General features: G+C 43.4%; 1 protein-coding gene across 1 annotated transcript in view; it reads right to left on the minus strand.

The window, feature by feature from the left end:
- The window catches only part of myo10 (myosin X), a 113,776-nt gene that overhangs the window by 81,266 nt on the left and 16,700 nt on the right, over positions 1-15,810 (minus strand). The window contains exon 2 of the mRNA XM_029253576.1: positions 5,227-5,325. Within this exon, the coding sequence (XP_029109409.1) occupies positions 5,227-5,325 (99 nt within the window). The remainder of the gene's footprint in view (positions 1-5,226; positions 5,326-15,810) is intronic.

Here is a 15,810-nt window from a genome sequence, read left to right on the forward strand (position 1 = left end):
CCATTTTTACTGAAAAAAATCAGTAAAGTTCCAGGGGATGAGGATGGCAGTACTATTGTGCTTTATGGGACTTCTCAATTTGTTTGGCTCCCATTTGGCTTCAACAATGCGCCATGTCCGCTATTTTGCTGAGGTTGTTGGGGCGGGGGGTTAGTTCTTCAAGCTTTAAAAGCAGATTAGGCTCTGTTTGGGCTCGGCTTGGTTTCCTAATTACCAAAATGATATCCGCCGAGATGTGAAAGATACACAGACGGTATTTAATAGCAGAGACACAACAAAGCCACTGGGCTGGGGATTTAGGGTCCAGAACAGATGCCAGCGGAGTAAATCTCTTTTCAGAAAAGCACTTATAAGGGCAACAGGGACAAGAATGAACTGATGTTGCAAAGGCTGTAATTACAAGGCTGAACAGCTTGGGAGTTTCCCCCTTTTTTCCTTCCATCATGGAGATAGTTACAGTAAAAATGTGGCTTACTCAATGGCTGTTAACACATATAACATCTTATTTTTAAACTTTATGAGCAGTTGTAATCCTGAAGAAATGTGTGCAGAATAACAAATGACATCTTTCAGAATGTCACCATTTAACAGTTTATCAGCTAATTAATTTCCTGACACATCAACCAGCTTCAGTTTCAGAAAATTTTAAGATGGAGAAATTGTTTTCTCCAGACAATTGTGATAAAGCTCCATCGCACCGAGGAAGCCATAAATCCTTCTCTCTGGAAGTCACCTGTCTCTTATTAAATTACAGGTGTCCTTTTCTACCTTTGTCCCAAATTCCCTGTCAATTTAGTACCTATTCATAGGAAACAGGCTGCTCTGTCAGGGGGATGAAACTCGATCTGGAGGAGGCGGAGGGACTCCGAGACCCACCACCATTCTTTCCCTCTGATCCCCAGTCCCCATGGCGACAGCGCACCTCCCTGACCCAACGCACCAACATAAAAACACAATCGCACACCGACCTCACTGCAACATGTGTTCTGTGTGGCGGCTTGGTAGCCAGGCCCATGTGGCCGTAATACAAGGCACAAAGGATCCCATTTGGCTCATGGGTTCAGGCCGGGATGAACCCACGTCCCGGTAAGCAGGTGTCACAGGAATCACCTTACCAGCGTACTGTCTACAGACAACTGAAGCTGCTAGGAGATTATATCCGCCCTTCTCCTTGAGCAACCTCCCTTCTTACCCCTTGGATTAATACCTGCCCTCGCACTCATCCGATCTCAGCCTGTTAGCGGGCAATCGGCTATGTCCCATTTCCAGATGGGCTACTTTTTCTTATCTAGAGAACAGCAATACAATAACGGTGTCACAAGCACAGCTGTTTTTCAGAGTAAGCTGTGAAAGCCAGAAGGGGATCTTCCCAGCCTGCCAGGTTAGCGACAGCCGTATAATCTTAGCTTCATTCCCTCAAAACAGCTCTGCGAACACCTCTGTCTGTTTGCAGGATGTGAAAAGCAGTTAAGGGGATTAGCCCGTGACAAAGAGGTGCCTCGTTAAGTCTTCTTCTGGGACGGGCGAAATGCAGAGTTAAAGCCGGCCAACTCAAGCAGGGTCTCGCTGCGTAACTCTGTTCTTGCGGTACGGGTCACCCGGAGTCGCCGAGAACGAGGACCGCAGTGCATTACCTCTCCAAAATCTACAGCGGCATAGCTTCGCCAGATCACACGACTGTTTTAAGGAGAGCCTGGGCATCTGTGCTTTCCCAAACATATGCAATATTCCTTACTTCTCGGTGATGAAGGTGTCAACACAAACGTTCAGAGACAAAAACTAAATTCCTCTAAAATGTCTCTTTGAGGCAGCATGGACCGGTCACTTTTGCAGTTGCCGTGGCAGCAAAGACACCTCATCCCTTTTACGAGCTGCTTTCCCTATTATATGACTTTGTTAACAGCTAATTAACTCTATCTGTGGCTTAGCGCTCATACACCTTTACTAAGGTTATAGCCGCAAGCCATTGCTTTCGTGCCACATCATGAAGAACTATAGAAAACAATGTTTTTTCAACATGTCAGCTGAGCCAAACACAGCTTATTCAGTTTCAAATGTTACGATTAATCAGCTCCTGCTGACAGTTCTCTGTAAAGCATTTTTGTTTCCTAACTCTGTAAATGCCTTAAATTTCATTCATTTTACCTTACACCACACAAAGAACCACAGCAAAGGCGCATGGGTTTATTTGCTGTTTTCTGGGAAAACTTTATTTTCTCACGAGAGACACTTCATAGCGGTTTCTCATTCCATCCCACTGTCTGTTACACACATGTGCTCGGTTCTTAAAAAACAGAACATCACTTGCAAATGCCGAAATATGCTGTGACTGATTTTAGTAACTGTTTATGTGCACTGGGAGATGCAGAACAAGGGAAAGTCGGCTGACATGAATTCACTTCCATCAACACAGCATTATTATCTATGAATAAAAATTGGGATGTATCAGTCTGGGATTGTGAATCGAGGTAAACTTTCCACAAAGTTTCACAAATACAATAGCAGAGTATTTGTATAAATAAATCATATTCCCTATGATTTTTTTTTATTATTTAAAGCATTCAGAAGCAATACACTTTTGATTCCCAGTCTAAGGCAATGATTTTAATTTTAATGTTAGCTAAAAAAAAAGGGTTATCTAAGTTTACTTTTACCAGGATGAGACATATTTTCATAATTCCATAAATCCTTTATATAAAGATAAGTCCAAACCACTTAATGGTTTAAGTTAACCAGTGCAATGTTTTACTGGTACAAGATTTCGATTTTTAAGCCAAATGACTGGTGATCATTGTACAACTTATGCATCACCTGCAATGCATGATCAGAAAAGTCTATATATAAAGGTAGTGGTTATTATGACAAAAATGGCACTGGTATGTATTTATGAGTCAGGTCATGACCAAACAGAAGTTATATGTGCTGCAGAAGTGACTGCTGGAAATAAAGCTTATAAATGAAAATTCTTATACAGTTGGATCTTCCTTAATGTTCTACGGCTACTTCCAGACTGTCACGTCCACACCCACAACACAAGCGACAGCACCTGACTCTGCACTAACTCATGAGTAATCACTCACCCTATAAAGACCCTCTTCAGCTCCTGTAGCATTGCGGAATCTTGTTTGGGACAACCGCCCTTCCTCGTGTTACTACACTCTTGCTCTGTCCACAATCTCCGGTTTTTTGACTCCTTGCTTCGTTCTCCGACCACGTCCACGGATCCTCGTTCCTGTCCCGTTCGCCGATCGACTGACCCTTCGCCTGTCCCTGGTTTTGAGACCTTGCCTCTTCCCTCAACGTCTAACGAACAACGCTGCACTTGGGTTCAGCCGTCTCGGCTCCCTGTGTTCCGCATGACACAGAATGCATATAAATTTATTTATATGAAGCAGTAACGCTAATTCAAGGTCAAGCTAGGGAAAAATGAACATACCAAACACATTTACCTATTTAGCTGACATCTCCTCCCTGCACAGCTCAAAATGTTAAGATTGTAAACTAAACTACTTACAGTTATTTAGCCATTTATACAACTGGATAATTTGTACTTTATCAGTTCAGCTCATTTAAAATTTAATTTGTTTCAAAGTAAATATCTTGTTCAAGGGTACTATAGTGGGAAATGGTTTCAAAACATGGATCTTTTGACTGTAAAGAAATGCCTCTAACTGCTACACCATCCGCTGCCCCTAAAAGAATATAAATTTACTATGCAAGAACGTCAACGGCTTCAAATGGAAATTTCTTAGTTTCTCAATGACCAGTCACTATTGGCAGCTAAAAACTACGTGCCTACGTCAACCAGTGATGACACATGGATCTGTGGTCGCAGTACTCAGCATTCAGGAGAGCAGAATGTACAACATTAATACTTCTGTAAATTTTGTGAATATTACTCACTTCATGCTAGTCCACGTCATGTTTCAGCCTGCCATGAACATGTGGACTGTGACATCATGTTAAGATATTTTTCCTCGTAATTTGAACAAAATATCTGTTCCAACTCATGTTTTTTTGAATGAGTGTCTCCATGAGGATAATAATTGCAAACAACAGGAAAAATACGCAATGTAAAAGCCAGTGTTGCGTTATGTCCTCCAGTAGCATGTGTCTTCCATTATGAATTAACATTAAAAGTAGCCACATTCAGTCAAATTTTGCAACCGAACAGGAGCCATCCGGAGCAGATTCCCGTCACAGATACTTAAATGACTGCCAGATATAATCTGTCCTTCCTTTTTTGGCCTGTTGATGTTACTCAGACAGCAGGTCTGTCTTATGAGTGAGAAAAGTCTGCTGCACTAGAACCGATTTATGCAGAGATAAAAATGACCTAATCCACTGTCACCATAGTTTTCACACTGGAGCAAAGGGTTTTTGCATTGCACAAACTGCAATGAAGGAGCTGGAGAAACAGTTATGTTGTTTACACTTAGCCAACACAGAAAGTATGCGTAACATTTATGTTATTCTCTATTACTGTGCTGCAGAATTTGTCAAGGACAAACAACCAGGGCAGATCAAGCTTGAAATCCTGTTTTTGGAAAAAGGAAGGTATGATTTCAGTTGCCTGCCTTATACTGCAAAATCATTTATAGAACTGGGCAGCTGCTGGGCTGTGCATCTGAATCCGGCACAGTCTGTGTGGCGTTTGCGTGTTCTCCTTGCGTTCATGTCGGTTCCCTCAGGTGCTCCGGTTTCCTCCCACATTCCCGCCATATAGGGACCTGCTGCTTTTGGACCTGAAGTTTGCAAGTGTGAATCCCGCCACCAGCTGTAGTACCCTTGAGGAATGTACTTACTCTAAAATTGCTCCAGTAAAATTACCCAGCTATCTAAATAGGCAAAGTTGTAGGTCTCTTAACATTGTAAGTTGCTTTGTTGAAAAGCCTCAACTAAATGAGTAAATCTCAAGCCATGTGTTTCAGCTGGATTGGTAATTAAATTGTCTGAGTAAGGGTCTGTGATTCCCTACAGCGGACTTTCTTCCCTGCCTCACACCTTATGCTTGAAGGATGAGCTCTGGATGACTGCAGTCCTGAGCTGCATAAGTGGTTATTGAAAACAAATAGATGGAACATCATTTAGCTCTGAATCTTGAGGTCCGTTCTTGCAAAATGTTGGAAGAGTTACTTGCAAGTTTGTGGTCATACCTCACCTCAGAGCTTGGTCTGACTTTGGATACAGTGTTGTATCCCTGAAGAAACAGTCTGTTGGACTTACCTGCCCATAATCAGTAGTAAAGACCACCACACCCCCTGAGCAGGACGACACTGTGCTGGGCATGTACTGCTCATCCTCCCGTAGCCAGACACGGGCTCCCTGTTGGAGAAAACCATAAGGTCATGTACATTCTGTATACTCGTAGTTCCTAGTTAACATTCTCGCCGATTGAAATCAAGAGACTAAACTTCAGAAACACATTTTGGACACAGTTTCTGAGTTTGTTACTCTTTCAATGTGCATCTTGATCTTGACTGGTGTTTTTCGGTGATGTGCTTTGAACTCTTACAGTTGGTCACTATTTGAAAAGCCATATACCATATATAACCCATATACCCCAGCCATATACCCCAATTTTACAGGGCTGAAGATGCATGAGCCTTGGGTCATGACCGGCCGATATGGGGTAACTTCTGGAGGTTTCGTTTTACAGGACTACCTGTGAACATGTTTTATCACCCTTTGGACTGGGGCAGCACTGATGAGGGTAGACATTCTCACAATAATGATTGTGTTCTGTGGGAAAATTCCAGTGAAAAGATAAGGCTTTACCATCTTTGTCATGAAAACCTGAAAGTGGATGCTCAACATGGAAAATATTCACGTTTAACTATGATCTCTTTGCTCTTCTACCATTGACTGTCCTTCAGCTTGTAGCCATGCTGGATTATCCTTTGGGAGAGAATCTTTCTGGTTTGAGCGAAAAAGCAGGCTCCTCTCCTAAGAGATTCCAGAGACGTATTACCTAAAGAGCACCCGTTGCTTTGGTAAAGCTTCTTAAATGCAAAGCCACATGTGCTCTAGCACTGAGCCCTGTCAACCGTGACATACTGGACTAATGGGAAAAACTTACGAGGGGGCCCACTGTTTGGCTGGTGCTGTTTGACGAATGGATTGGTTGTGGCTGGTGACCTTCAACCTCGGAGAACTAGCAACCCCTGACGGTGACCCATTCTTTCTGATTCAGCCAATTCGACCTGGCAGTATTGGCGAGTGAAAAAAAGGCATGATTCGGAGGGGGTACTTCCCAGTGAAGCCCCATGAAATTAGTAACTGTAAGGTAAAACTATACTTTGCCCTAAATCCTGGACTCATTCCCTTGAAAGAATGTGCTATTAAAAGAAACCAGGTTTTATTCCAAGAGAGATAAAACGTGGTCAAAGAGGAAGTTCATAAAGGCGATCATCTTTCAAATAGAGAGGCACTTCCATTGCCAGAGTTTGTCTATCTGTGTACTTCCACATAAACACCCCATCTAAATCCGCCGGGAGGAAAGGCCTCTACTTTCATGTCCTTCACACCACTAAAAATACATATTTCAGACAACACTGAAGAGCTCTAGAACATCAAATTCATTTTGTCTGCTGTCTTCACCTGTTTATACGTATCAACAATTTCTTAATGGCTTTTTCACTGTAGCCATGATGAAATGAGGTTAAATATGTCTACAAGACTGGCAGTGCTGTTCAGAACAAAATACATATCAAAGACACACATTTAGGTCAATGCTGTTTTGTTTACATTGTTTTTTAATTTATAACATAACTGTGTCACAGCAAAAAGGGGAGAGAGCCAGTATACCAAGAATACATAAAGAAGGTTATGATATCCAGCAGAAATTGTCATGTATGACTATTTAAATGGTTCCAAAAAATTGATCAAATCTCCCCAAATTCAATAGAACAATGATAAATGTTTCCTTTTCTTGTGGAGGTAAGTTAGGCACTGGAGTCAACCACATTTCTGTGGCGAGGGCTTCAGGATCATGGCAATAAAATACATTTTCTTGTCAAATATGTAAGAATCCATCCATCCATAACAACTGCTTGTCCCAGCGAGCTGGAGCCTTACCCAGCAGCACAGGGTATGGGGCTGGGGGTGGGGAGGGGAGGGCGGACACACCCAGGATGGGACACCAATCTCTCACAGGGTACCCCAAGCAGGGCTTGAACCCCAGACCCACTACAGAGCTGGAACTGGCTGAACCTGCTGCGCCACCATGCCCCCACCCCGCTATATGTAAGAATAATCAACACAAAGCCTGTACTTTGTCAAAAAACAGAATATGGGCTGTAGTTTAAGGGGTGTATGTTGGCAGCTGGGAGTGTAGTAGTTAGGACCTACTGTGTTTGGTCTAGTGCCCCTGAGCTGGGTACTTGTCCTGCATTGCTCCAGTAATGTTACTCAGGTAGGTAATTGTAGGTAGACTAACATTGTAAGTCATTTTGGAGAACAGCATCAGTTAAATGAATAATTGTATGTCTACAAATGGGGAGAATGCAAAATGTTGAATGAACACTGTTACATAACCAGAATAAATGCCCCAGGGATGAACTTACATTTAAAACACAACTGAGTTATTCCTGGAAATATCCTATAAAGGCATACTGGCATAAAATAAATTCTTTAAATGAGTGTAATATGTAGTTCCATTAAATGTTACACTGAGAATATTCTCCCAGCATGGTCTTAAAAAACATTCAGAAAGCAATAATTACTCAATAACTGGCGAATAAAGAAATTATGACTTAAAAATGTCAAAGAAAAAATTCCATTGCGAAACAAATGGACATGATACATCTGTACTGAATAACTTTTGTATCCCATCCCATAATTTAACTGGTGTGTACGAAAGGAATCAGCAATGCGCTAAGACATTCTTACAGATGACCACAGAGATTCTAAGGGGTGGTGATGATTCCTGTTGACCCCCAGGGCCAACTTCAGCATTCCGTAGTCATTGAGACTTCACCAGTCCCCAAAGTAGATGAATACTTTTTATAGCTTTCTGAACTGATTCAATCCAACAATTGTTGACTTGCATGTTTAATTAGCTTGTTCTCATGTAGATATCCAAATCATGCAGGGTAAACCTGTTATTGAACCCTGTCATTAATTCAATTGCCCTTGAAATAAAACGAACATGCGACTTGACCTGTTATACATAAAATAATCTTTGGCTTGATTTCGCCACATGTGAATTACGAGTTAGTATCAAAGTCTATGCTCTATTTTAATATGCAGTCACTCACAAAATTGGCATTCTTCAACCTCTCTACAGTATTTCATGCAAAATTTTAATAATCACCTCCTAGGTACATTTTTATGGTAACGTAAGCAACCATTTACTCTGAAAACCCTTCGGTTGACCCTGCCTCTGCTGCCTTGTGTCTCTAAATCAGCCTAATTTCCATCACATGATTGGAGTTTTGTCGGGGTAGCGGGTGCTCTCTTCACTTCTAACAGCCTGTGATGTAAAAAACAATTGCAGAAATTGGAAAAATTATGGTAAAAGTGGGCAGAACATGGTATGAATTAGCTTCAATCCAAGTTTGAATGAAGGAGGGGCTGGGTTCATCAGGAGCTGCCCGTGTCCCTGCTCTGACAGCTGTTTGTCCGGAGGCGTGGACCGTTAAATGACAGCCTTTGTGCCATGTCATTAGAGCGCATTAGCAGAGCTTTTTTGCAGAGCAGGCGTGTGTCGGCTCCCCGCCTTCCCCCGGCCCTCTCCCCCCATACTGCTTTCCTCTTCAAGCCCTCACAAGCCACCATGACTCTAATCCTCTCTCTTTGCCCCACGTCGCAGGGTTGGTCAGCATCCTTTGCCAGGCACTAAGGCAAGGAAGATTCGAGATGACACTGGCACCTGCCGGGCCTTGCTGTCCAGCTGCAATCCCACCTGTTGTATCATGGCATCCCATGTCCGGCCCACCTCCAGTCAGCGGGCACTGAGGATTGAGAGGGCTATGAATGGTCTTACTTGATACATTTGTGCTGGTCAGGGTGAGATTAAATAGTGACACACCGAGGCCCAGATTCTTTGGCAAGCAAGACAACCTGGCTGGAGTGTTTGTACGTTTCCAAAACCCTACAGCCCTCCATAGGGCGTTGGATGCATTGGGTCGAGACCATGAGCTTCCACAGAGACTGGATCAACGACCCAGCGACCAGCTTCCCTGGGTAGGAGACTCTTGATTTCTTCCTTGAAGAATGAAGAGTTTGTGCTACCACAGCCCCCTTACACAGCTGTTCCTTTGGGGTCATTAGGCACAGACTGCTCATTGGGGTACATCAGCACTGGCCTGACAGATTGGAAGATGAGAGTTGAAGCAAGCTGTGGGCTCAGCCTGCATCCTCGAGGGCACAAGAGCAAGATATTCCTAGGATTTCAACTATCACCCTTCTGGCTGCAGATCCCTGTCCTTCACTAATACTCCAGCAGCGACCCTTATTAATGGTTAAAACATACAGGGACAAGGTACTGATGCCTCTGAGCATTTCCAAATGGGTGCCCCAAGCCTGTCAGCTTTTCTTCGCATAACACGTTCCTCGTGAGCAACCATGCTGAACAGATTTACTCTTGCTTGTTTGTACAGGCCACACACCCCATTACCGAACAGTAGGGTTGGATGAGGACCAATGTTAGAAGGCCGAAATGCTTAAGTCACCACCCTTTTTAGCTAAATAAAGGAATCAGTTGTGCACAGAAATTATGCAGAATCGAGACTATGCTCCAGCACAAGGCAGGCTGGTATTATTAGTTCGTTTTGTTTTTCGCGGATTTTAATTCCTGCTGAAATCCAAAGGGATACTCATCCACAGTGTAAAGATCCACAAGTTTTCAGGCAGAGTGAGCTGTTTAATCATTAACATTTGCTGGAAAACTGCCAGATGTGTTTTTTGCACAGCAACTGACGGTGTAAGCCGATGTAAGACACAACTGAAAAGACTTGTTCAATTTTCCTATCAGGTTTCACACAGAGTCTTAAAAAACAGCGGATGTCATCTGATTATTTGCCTCGATCTTATAGCCAGCGCAAAATATGTTATGACTCAAAAAATGGGGACAAAGACACTTTGTGAGCAGTCAGCATTTTTCTTTCACTGCATCTAAATGGTCGATTTATCATTTCAGCTTCTGCTTTTCGTTCAGGGCTCCCTCACATACTAGCCTCGCGGCCGTCGATTTGTTGTGGAGATTTTCTCTGCGTCTGCGAGGGGAGGCCTCTCGACTCAAAGAAAAGGCCAAGTGTGCGAGAAGCCCAAAAAATCTGCTTTGTAGGGAGAGAAATGATAAAGTGTGCCTTTCCTGGAAGGCTCGAGTTTACACATGTCCTAGCCCAGAACTACAGCTGTTCGGACCAGCTTCATTCCAATCCCAGTTCTCCGGTAGAAAGGAAAAAAGTGAGAAACAAAAATCTCAAAAAGGGAAAGAACTTCTGCATGAAAACAGAGTTGGTGTGAGAAAGAATAAAGTGCTGAATTCTGCAGAGTCCCCCGGGTGGAGCCCAGTGGCTGGTTCACAGCTGGACCGACAGGTGTCGGCTCAAAATGACGGGATTTGAATCCGTGTAGGAAGTGAACTGGTCATTCAGTGACGTCGACTTCATCCCCGCATAGCCATATGTACCACACTATATCCCTCCAGAGAGCTAAAGGCTGTATTTCTAATGCCACTGCTGAGTTTTGAGTCCACACTGAGCAGATCAGGTGAGCTCACCTGGGTTTTGGTACCACAATCATCTATTCTGTTGCGTCACATCCTGAAAGTGGAATTTGCTCCATTTTCGGCTAAATCTCCATCTTTTACACGCAGCCACGTTCACACACTCACACACACACACACACACGCTCGTGGCCACACATGTGACTCATTACTTTTCCTGTGGTCCGCTGAGATGGAGCAACGCCCTCGACCGCCGCATTAAAAATAGCTAATGATAAGTTTTCGGGTTTTGTCCGGCCTTCGTCAAAGTCAGGCCTGTGTAAATGGATCTAGAGGTTTCTTGTCGCCACGCCGAAGTAGCGGTGAAGAGTCAGGAGCTGCAGCAAAGCGGTACGAGACACACGATCGTGCCATGATGCATCGTTTCTAATGTGGTTGGTCGTGACCAGATCAAATTGTGCAAACAGATACCCCCCCAACACACGTAAAGTAACCAAAAGCACAAGGTCAGCCTCAGCACAACCTCACAGACGTCAGACTCTCTCAGACTGGAAGAATTTAACCTATTTAAACAATATAGTCAAAGCCTCTTTTAGTCCCCAGCTTTTTAATGCCATTTTGCTTTGGACAAGCTGGGAAAACTACTTTGCGGTTACTGTGCTTGATTTACAAAGAGGAGTCAAAATCTTGTGAATCTAGTGATAACTTGAACATAAAGATGGATATTCACATGTATTCATGTAGCTGATGCTTTTCTCTAAAGCCACGTATAATGTAACGAAAATGTTTATATGTATCTCAGATAAAAAAAAAACCTACTAGGAAGGCGATCAGGAACCGGCGATATTCTGGTAAAGTTTTATGCAGCTACTTGTGTGATGAACGCCGGTACACATAGGGAAGGAAATTAACTGTACTTAAGAGTCACACATATGCAGCTATGTCTCTTTCTCCTAATGTAATGCACAAATTGTTTTTCCTCTGAGATGTACGTCGCTTTGGAGAAAGGCGTCTGCTAAATGAATAACACATACACACACATTTTCTGAACCGCTTGTCCCATACAGGGTCACGGGGAACCAGAGCCTAACCCGGCAACTCAGGGCGTGAGGTTGGAGGGGGAGGGGACACACCCAGGACAGGATGCCAGTTCATCGCAAGGCACCCCAAGCAGGACTCAAACCCCAGGCCCATTGGAGAGCAGGACCCAGGCCAACCCACTGCACCACCACTCTAAATGAATAAATGTAGTGTAAATCTACCTATAATATACTTACCATTTTGTACAGCTGGGTAGTTTTCTTTTTTTTTTTTTTTTACTGCAGCAATTTACATTTATTTATTTAACACACAATCTTTTCCAAAGCGACTTCCAATGAACTGTACCCGTTATCAGCCCACACACCTTATTGACCAAGGCGACTTACACTGGATCACTCATCAGTGATTTAGGGGTATGTACCTTGTTCAAAGGGGTGCGGTGGCGCAGTGGGTTGGACCACAGTCCTACTCTCTAGTGGGTCTGGGGTTCAAGCCCTGCTTGGGGTGCCTTGCGACAGACTGGTGTCCTGTCCTGGGTTTGTCCCCTCCCCCTCTGGCCTTACGCCCTGTGTTACCGGGTAGGCTCCGGTTCCCCGCAACCCTGTATGGGACAGGCGGTTCTGAAAATGTGTGTGTGTGTACCTTGCTCAAGGGTACAACAGCCAAAGGTGCAATTCAAGCCTGCAACTTTTGGGTCCAAAAGCAGCAGCTCTAACCGCTATGAAACCAGATGTCCTGTATGATGAATACAAATAACTAACATCTCATAAAAGTATTAAAAATGAGAAACACTATCAAAGCCAACATGTTGCCTCGAGCTTGGATTCATCGCCTTAATGAACGCACTGAATGAACGTTGGTTTGCATCCAGCTCCTTCTGTAGTACCCTTGATCAAGATACCCTGAAATGATACACCAAAAATGACCCATCTGTATAAGTAGCTTAGAATGCAAGACTGATATTGTTACCAAATAAGTCGACTTGGAGAAAGGCATCAAATAAATGAATAATAACGCGCAGCTCACCAAAACATCTGAGAAAAAAGCTTAAGGTCCCGTGCAATTAATTTCCAGCAGGAACTGATATTAAATTTCATTCTGTTTTATTGTTTCTGCAGCTAAACGCGAGCTACGCCTCTCAGCCAGACCTCAGCGTGCCTGGGTGTTGCCTTAATGTGGTAGAAAGGGTCAATTCTAATTTGATCATGGCATTCACACTTCGCAAGTCTGCCGAAAGAAAAGCCCTTTCTGCCTCCACAGTGAGAATGCATGGCCTCATTGAGCTTCGAGCGACCGAGGAAGGTACTGCTTTAAAATAAACACAAAGCCACTGAGGGCACGACATCGATAACTTCATCACGTTGGCCACTAACTGCACTGCGGGCAGAATGTAGATGAACCTGATTGTTCTGGATGGATATGGAGCTGGCTGATCTCGGGGACAGAGCTTTTACCATGCTGTGGGAGAGCGCTGTGCTGGAGCTGTGCTGTGCTCTGAACTGTGATCTTCCAATGCAGTTCGTTCCACATCAGTTAGTTATTGACAATTTTATTATTATTATTTGCTTACACTTAGAGGAGGACACTGGTGGGGTGGTGTGGTGGCACATTGGATTGGACTGGGTCCTGCTCTCCGGTGGGTCTGGGGTTTGAGTCCTGCTTGGGGTGCCTTGCAATGGATGGGCGTCCCATCCTTGGTGTGTCCCATCCTGGGTGTGTCCCCTCCCCCTCCAGCCTTTCACCTTGCGTTACCAGGTTAGGCTCCGGTTCCCCGCGACCCCATATCGGACAAGCAGTTTCAGATGATGCGTGTGCGCTTACACTTAGAATCAACCTGCAATGTCAGATTTATATACTGTAAATATACTAAGCTACCGTCAATTATTCAACCATTTATACAGCTGGGTAATTTTTACTGTATCATTTCAAGGTAAGGACTTTGATCAAGGGTGATTCAGCAAGAGCAGGGAATGACACTCGGGTCCTTCAGTTGCAAGGTGACAACTCTAACCGTTGCGCCACCTGCTGCTCTCCAGACCCAAGTTCTGCTTCACTTTGTCCCTGCCTTAATTTAATTCACAAGTGAGCAGCACAGATTTTTTGTAATTAGACATTTACATTTACGTTTATTCATTTAGCACACGCTTTTGTCCAAAGCGACATACATCTCAGCAAAAAGAGGAGGAGACATAGCTGCAGACATGAAAGTCTCAAGCAAACCTAGTTCGTTCCCTACCACTTGCTGCACCGAGGTTCATCGTTCAAGCAGACACCACTGCAGACGAAAAGCGCACTGCAGTGAGGGCGGCTGCAATTTGTAACTTGGCACACGTCTGCGTTTCACAGCAACAAGCGTACAAAAAGGACATACGGAAAAAACACTAAATGTTATATATTCTGAATTGTTTAACAAGCCTTTTTTTTTGACAGCTCCAGGAGCTTAGCAGACAGCAGGAAAGGTTACCAACATGCAGTGGTGCAGGAGGAACATTTCTTTTACATTTGTGGAGCACATGCCGCTAAAGGAACATTAAAAAGGTCTGAGGCCGGAAATAATCTTTTGTTATTTGCAGTTGGCGCCAAAGATCGCCGAACATTAAGTGAGCAATTCTGGCTGGTGTGACTCCTTTAAAGGCCTGCTGGTGCTGAAGCTTTATAAAAGGGTGTGTTTCACAAGAACCAGAGGAGCAGGGCTCCAAACTCAAAGGGCAGAGGGTCGCTGCGGCTTGGCTCCGGCAAGTCAAGCTCCGCAAACAGACCTCCGACTGTCTGAAATGGGAGCGGGCCGCTGCTCGGACAAAAGGGGCAGACGGACAACCCTATACATAGATGACGGCCCCACGCTCGTGTACACATAGTCGGGGACCAGAGACCAGACAGGTCAAAGGGCGAAGCCGAGCTCATGATGCGAATGGAAACCCTCCATGTGCTCACACGAAGCAAACACAAATGGGACAAACGGCTAGATATTACGAGAGGACCGCCTACACCGGCTCCTCGTGTTCTGACTTTTTGGCAAACTAAATGTTTTCCCGTTTATTTATACATGTTTTTATTTGCACTTTCAATACTTAACTCTTTTCCACAACTTCTGTCCGCGGCGGAGTGAACGCAGCTGTGTTTACCGAGCGAGCGGATAGGTGTCATTAAAAGTACCGAAACAGAATAGGTGTGTGAGCCTGACCGGTTGAGTTTCCCGCTTGGTGTATGGTGCTCCTGAGAGTGGGTGATAATAAGAGGAGAAACTTTGGAAATGTTTGCAGAATGAATCGGGCAACAGCTGCTATTTAATAGGTGTTTGTGAAGACTACATGTTTTTATTTTCAGTCATTACAAATAAATTATTAATTTACATTTAAAGTTGAAGGAGATCTTAAAATAAAGTTTCTAACAGAATATTTTTTTTTTTATTACGGCTATATCAAAGATTTTGACTTCTCGTTGCCAGCCTATAGGCCAAGGGATATATGTATTTTATTTATTTATTTATTTTTTTAAATTTTGATTTAGCAGTAAAAGTGACTTAAGACTTCTGAAAATTGAGTTGTCACCATACTGCATCTTTTTTTTTAAATAAAAAAGGAACAGCAAAAACACTTTTCTGCCGAAAAAAGAAAAACTTTAAATACTCAGAAATGATGAATTCTTCATTAATTGTGTTCAGCAGCATTTATTTCTGCTGTCTGAGTTAAATGGAAGACAACTGACTTGACCTTTCAGTCTATTGCTTTGGTATAAGAGACACTTCATTATAGCATGTATTATACACACCTCACACAACCACTCCGAACTGCGTGAACATTAGTACTGAGATCAAGAAAATGTAAAAAGTGAATACTGACTGTGTGTGCAGTTTTTGGAATCCAGTATTTGGTATATGATACCTCCTATCACATTTTTAGAAATAGGAGAAAACAGTAATAAACGTTAAGAGGTTAATCTCCTTACAGCGAATCTTTTCACCCCGTTACCTTATAATTACACTCAAGTTTTACCAGCTCCACTGAATAACTTCTCTTTTTACACTGCGGTAAACACGGTAAGGGATGTAATAAAGACACCCGTCCAACCACTTTTAACAAATATGCCGATGGGAA

This window comes from Scleropages formosus, chromosome 7 (assembly GCF_900964775.1).
Source record: "Scleropages formosus chromosome 7, fSclFor1.1, whole genome shotgun sequence".
Taxonomy (NCBI): domain Eukaryota; kingdom Metazoa; phylum Chordata; class Actinopteri; order Osteoglossiformes; family Osteoglossidae; genus Scleropages; species Scleropages formosus.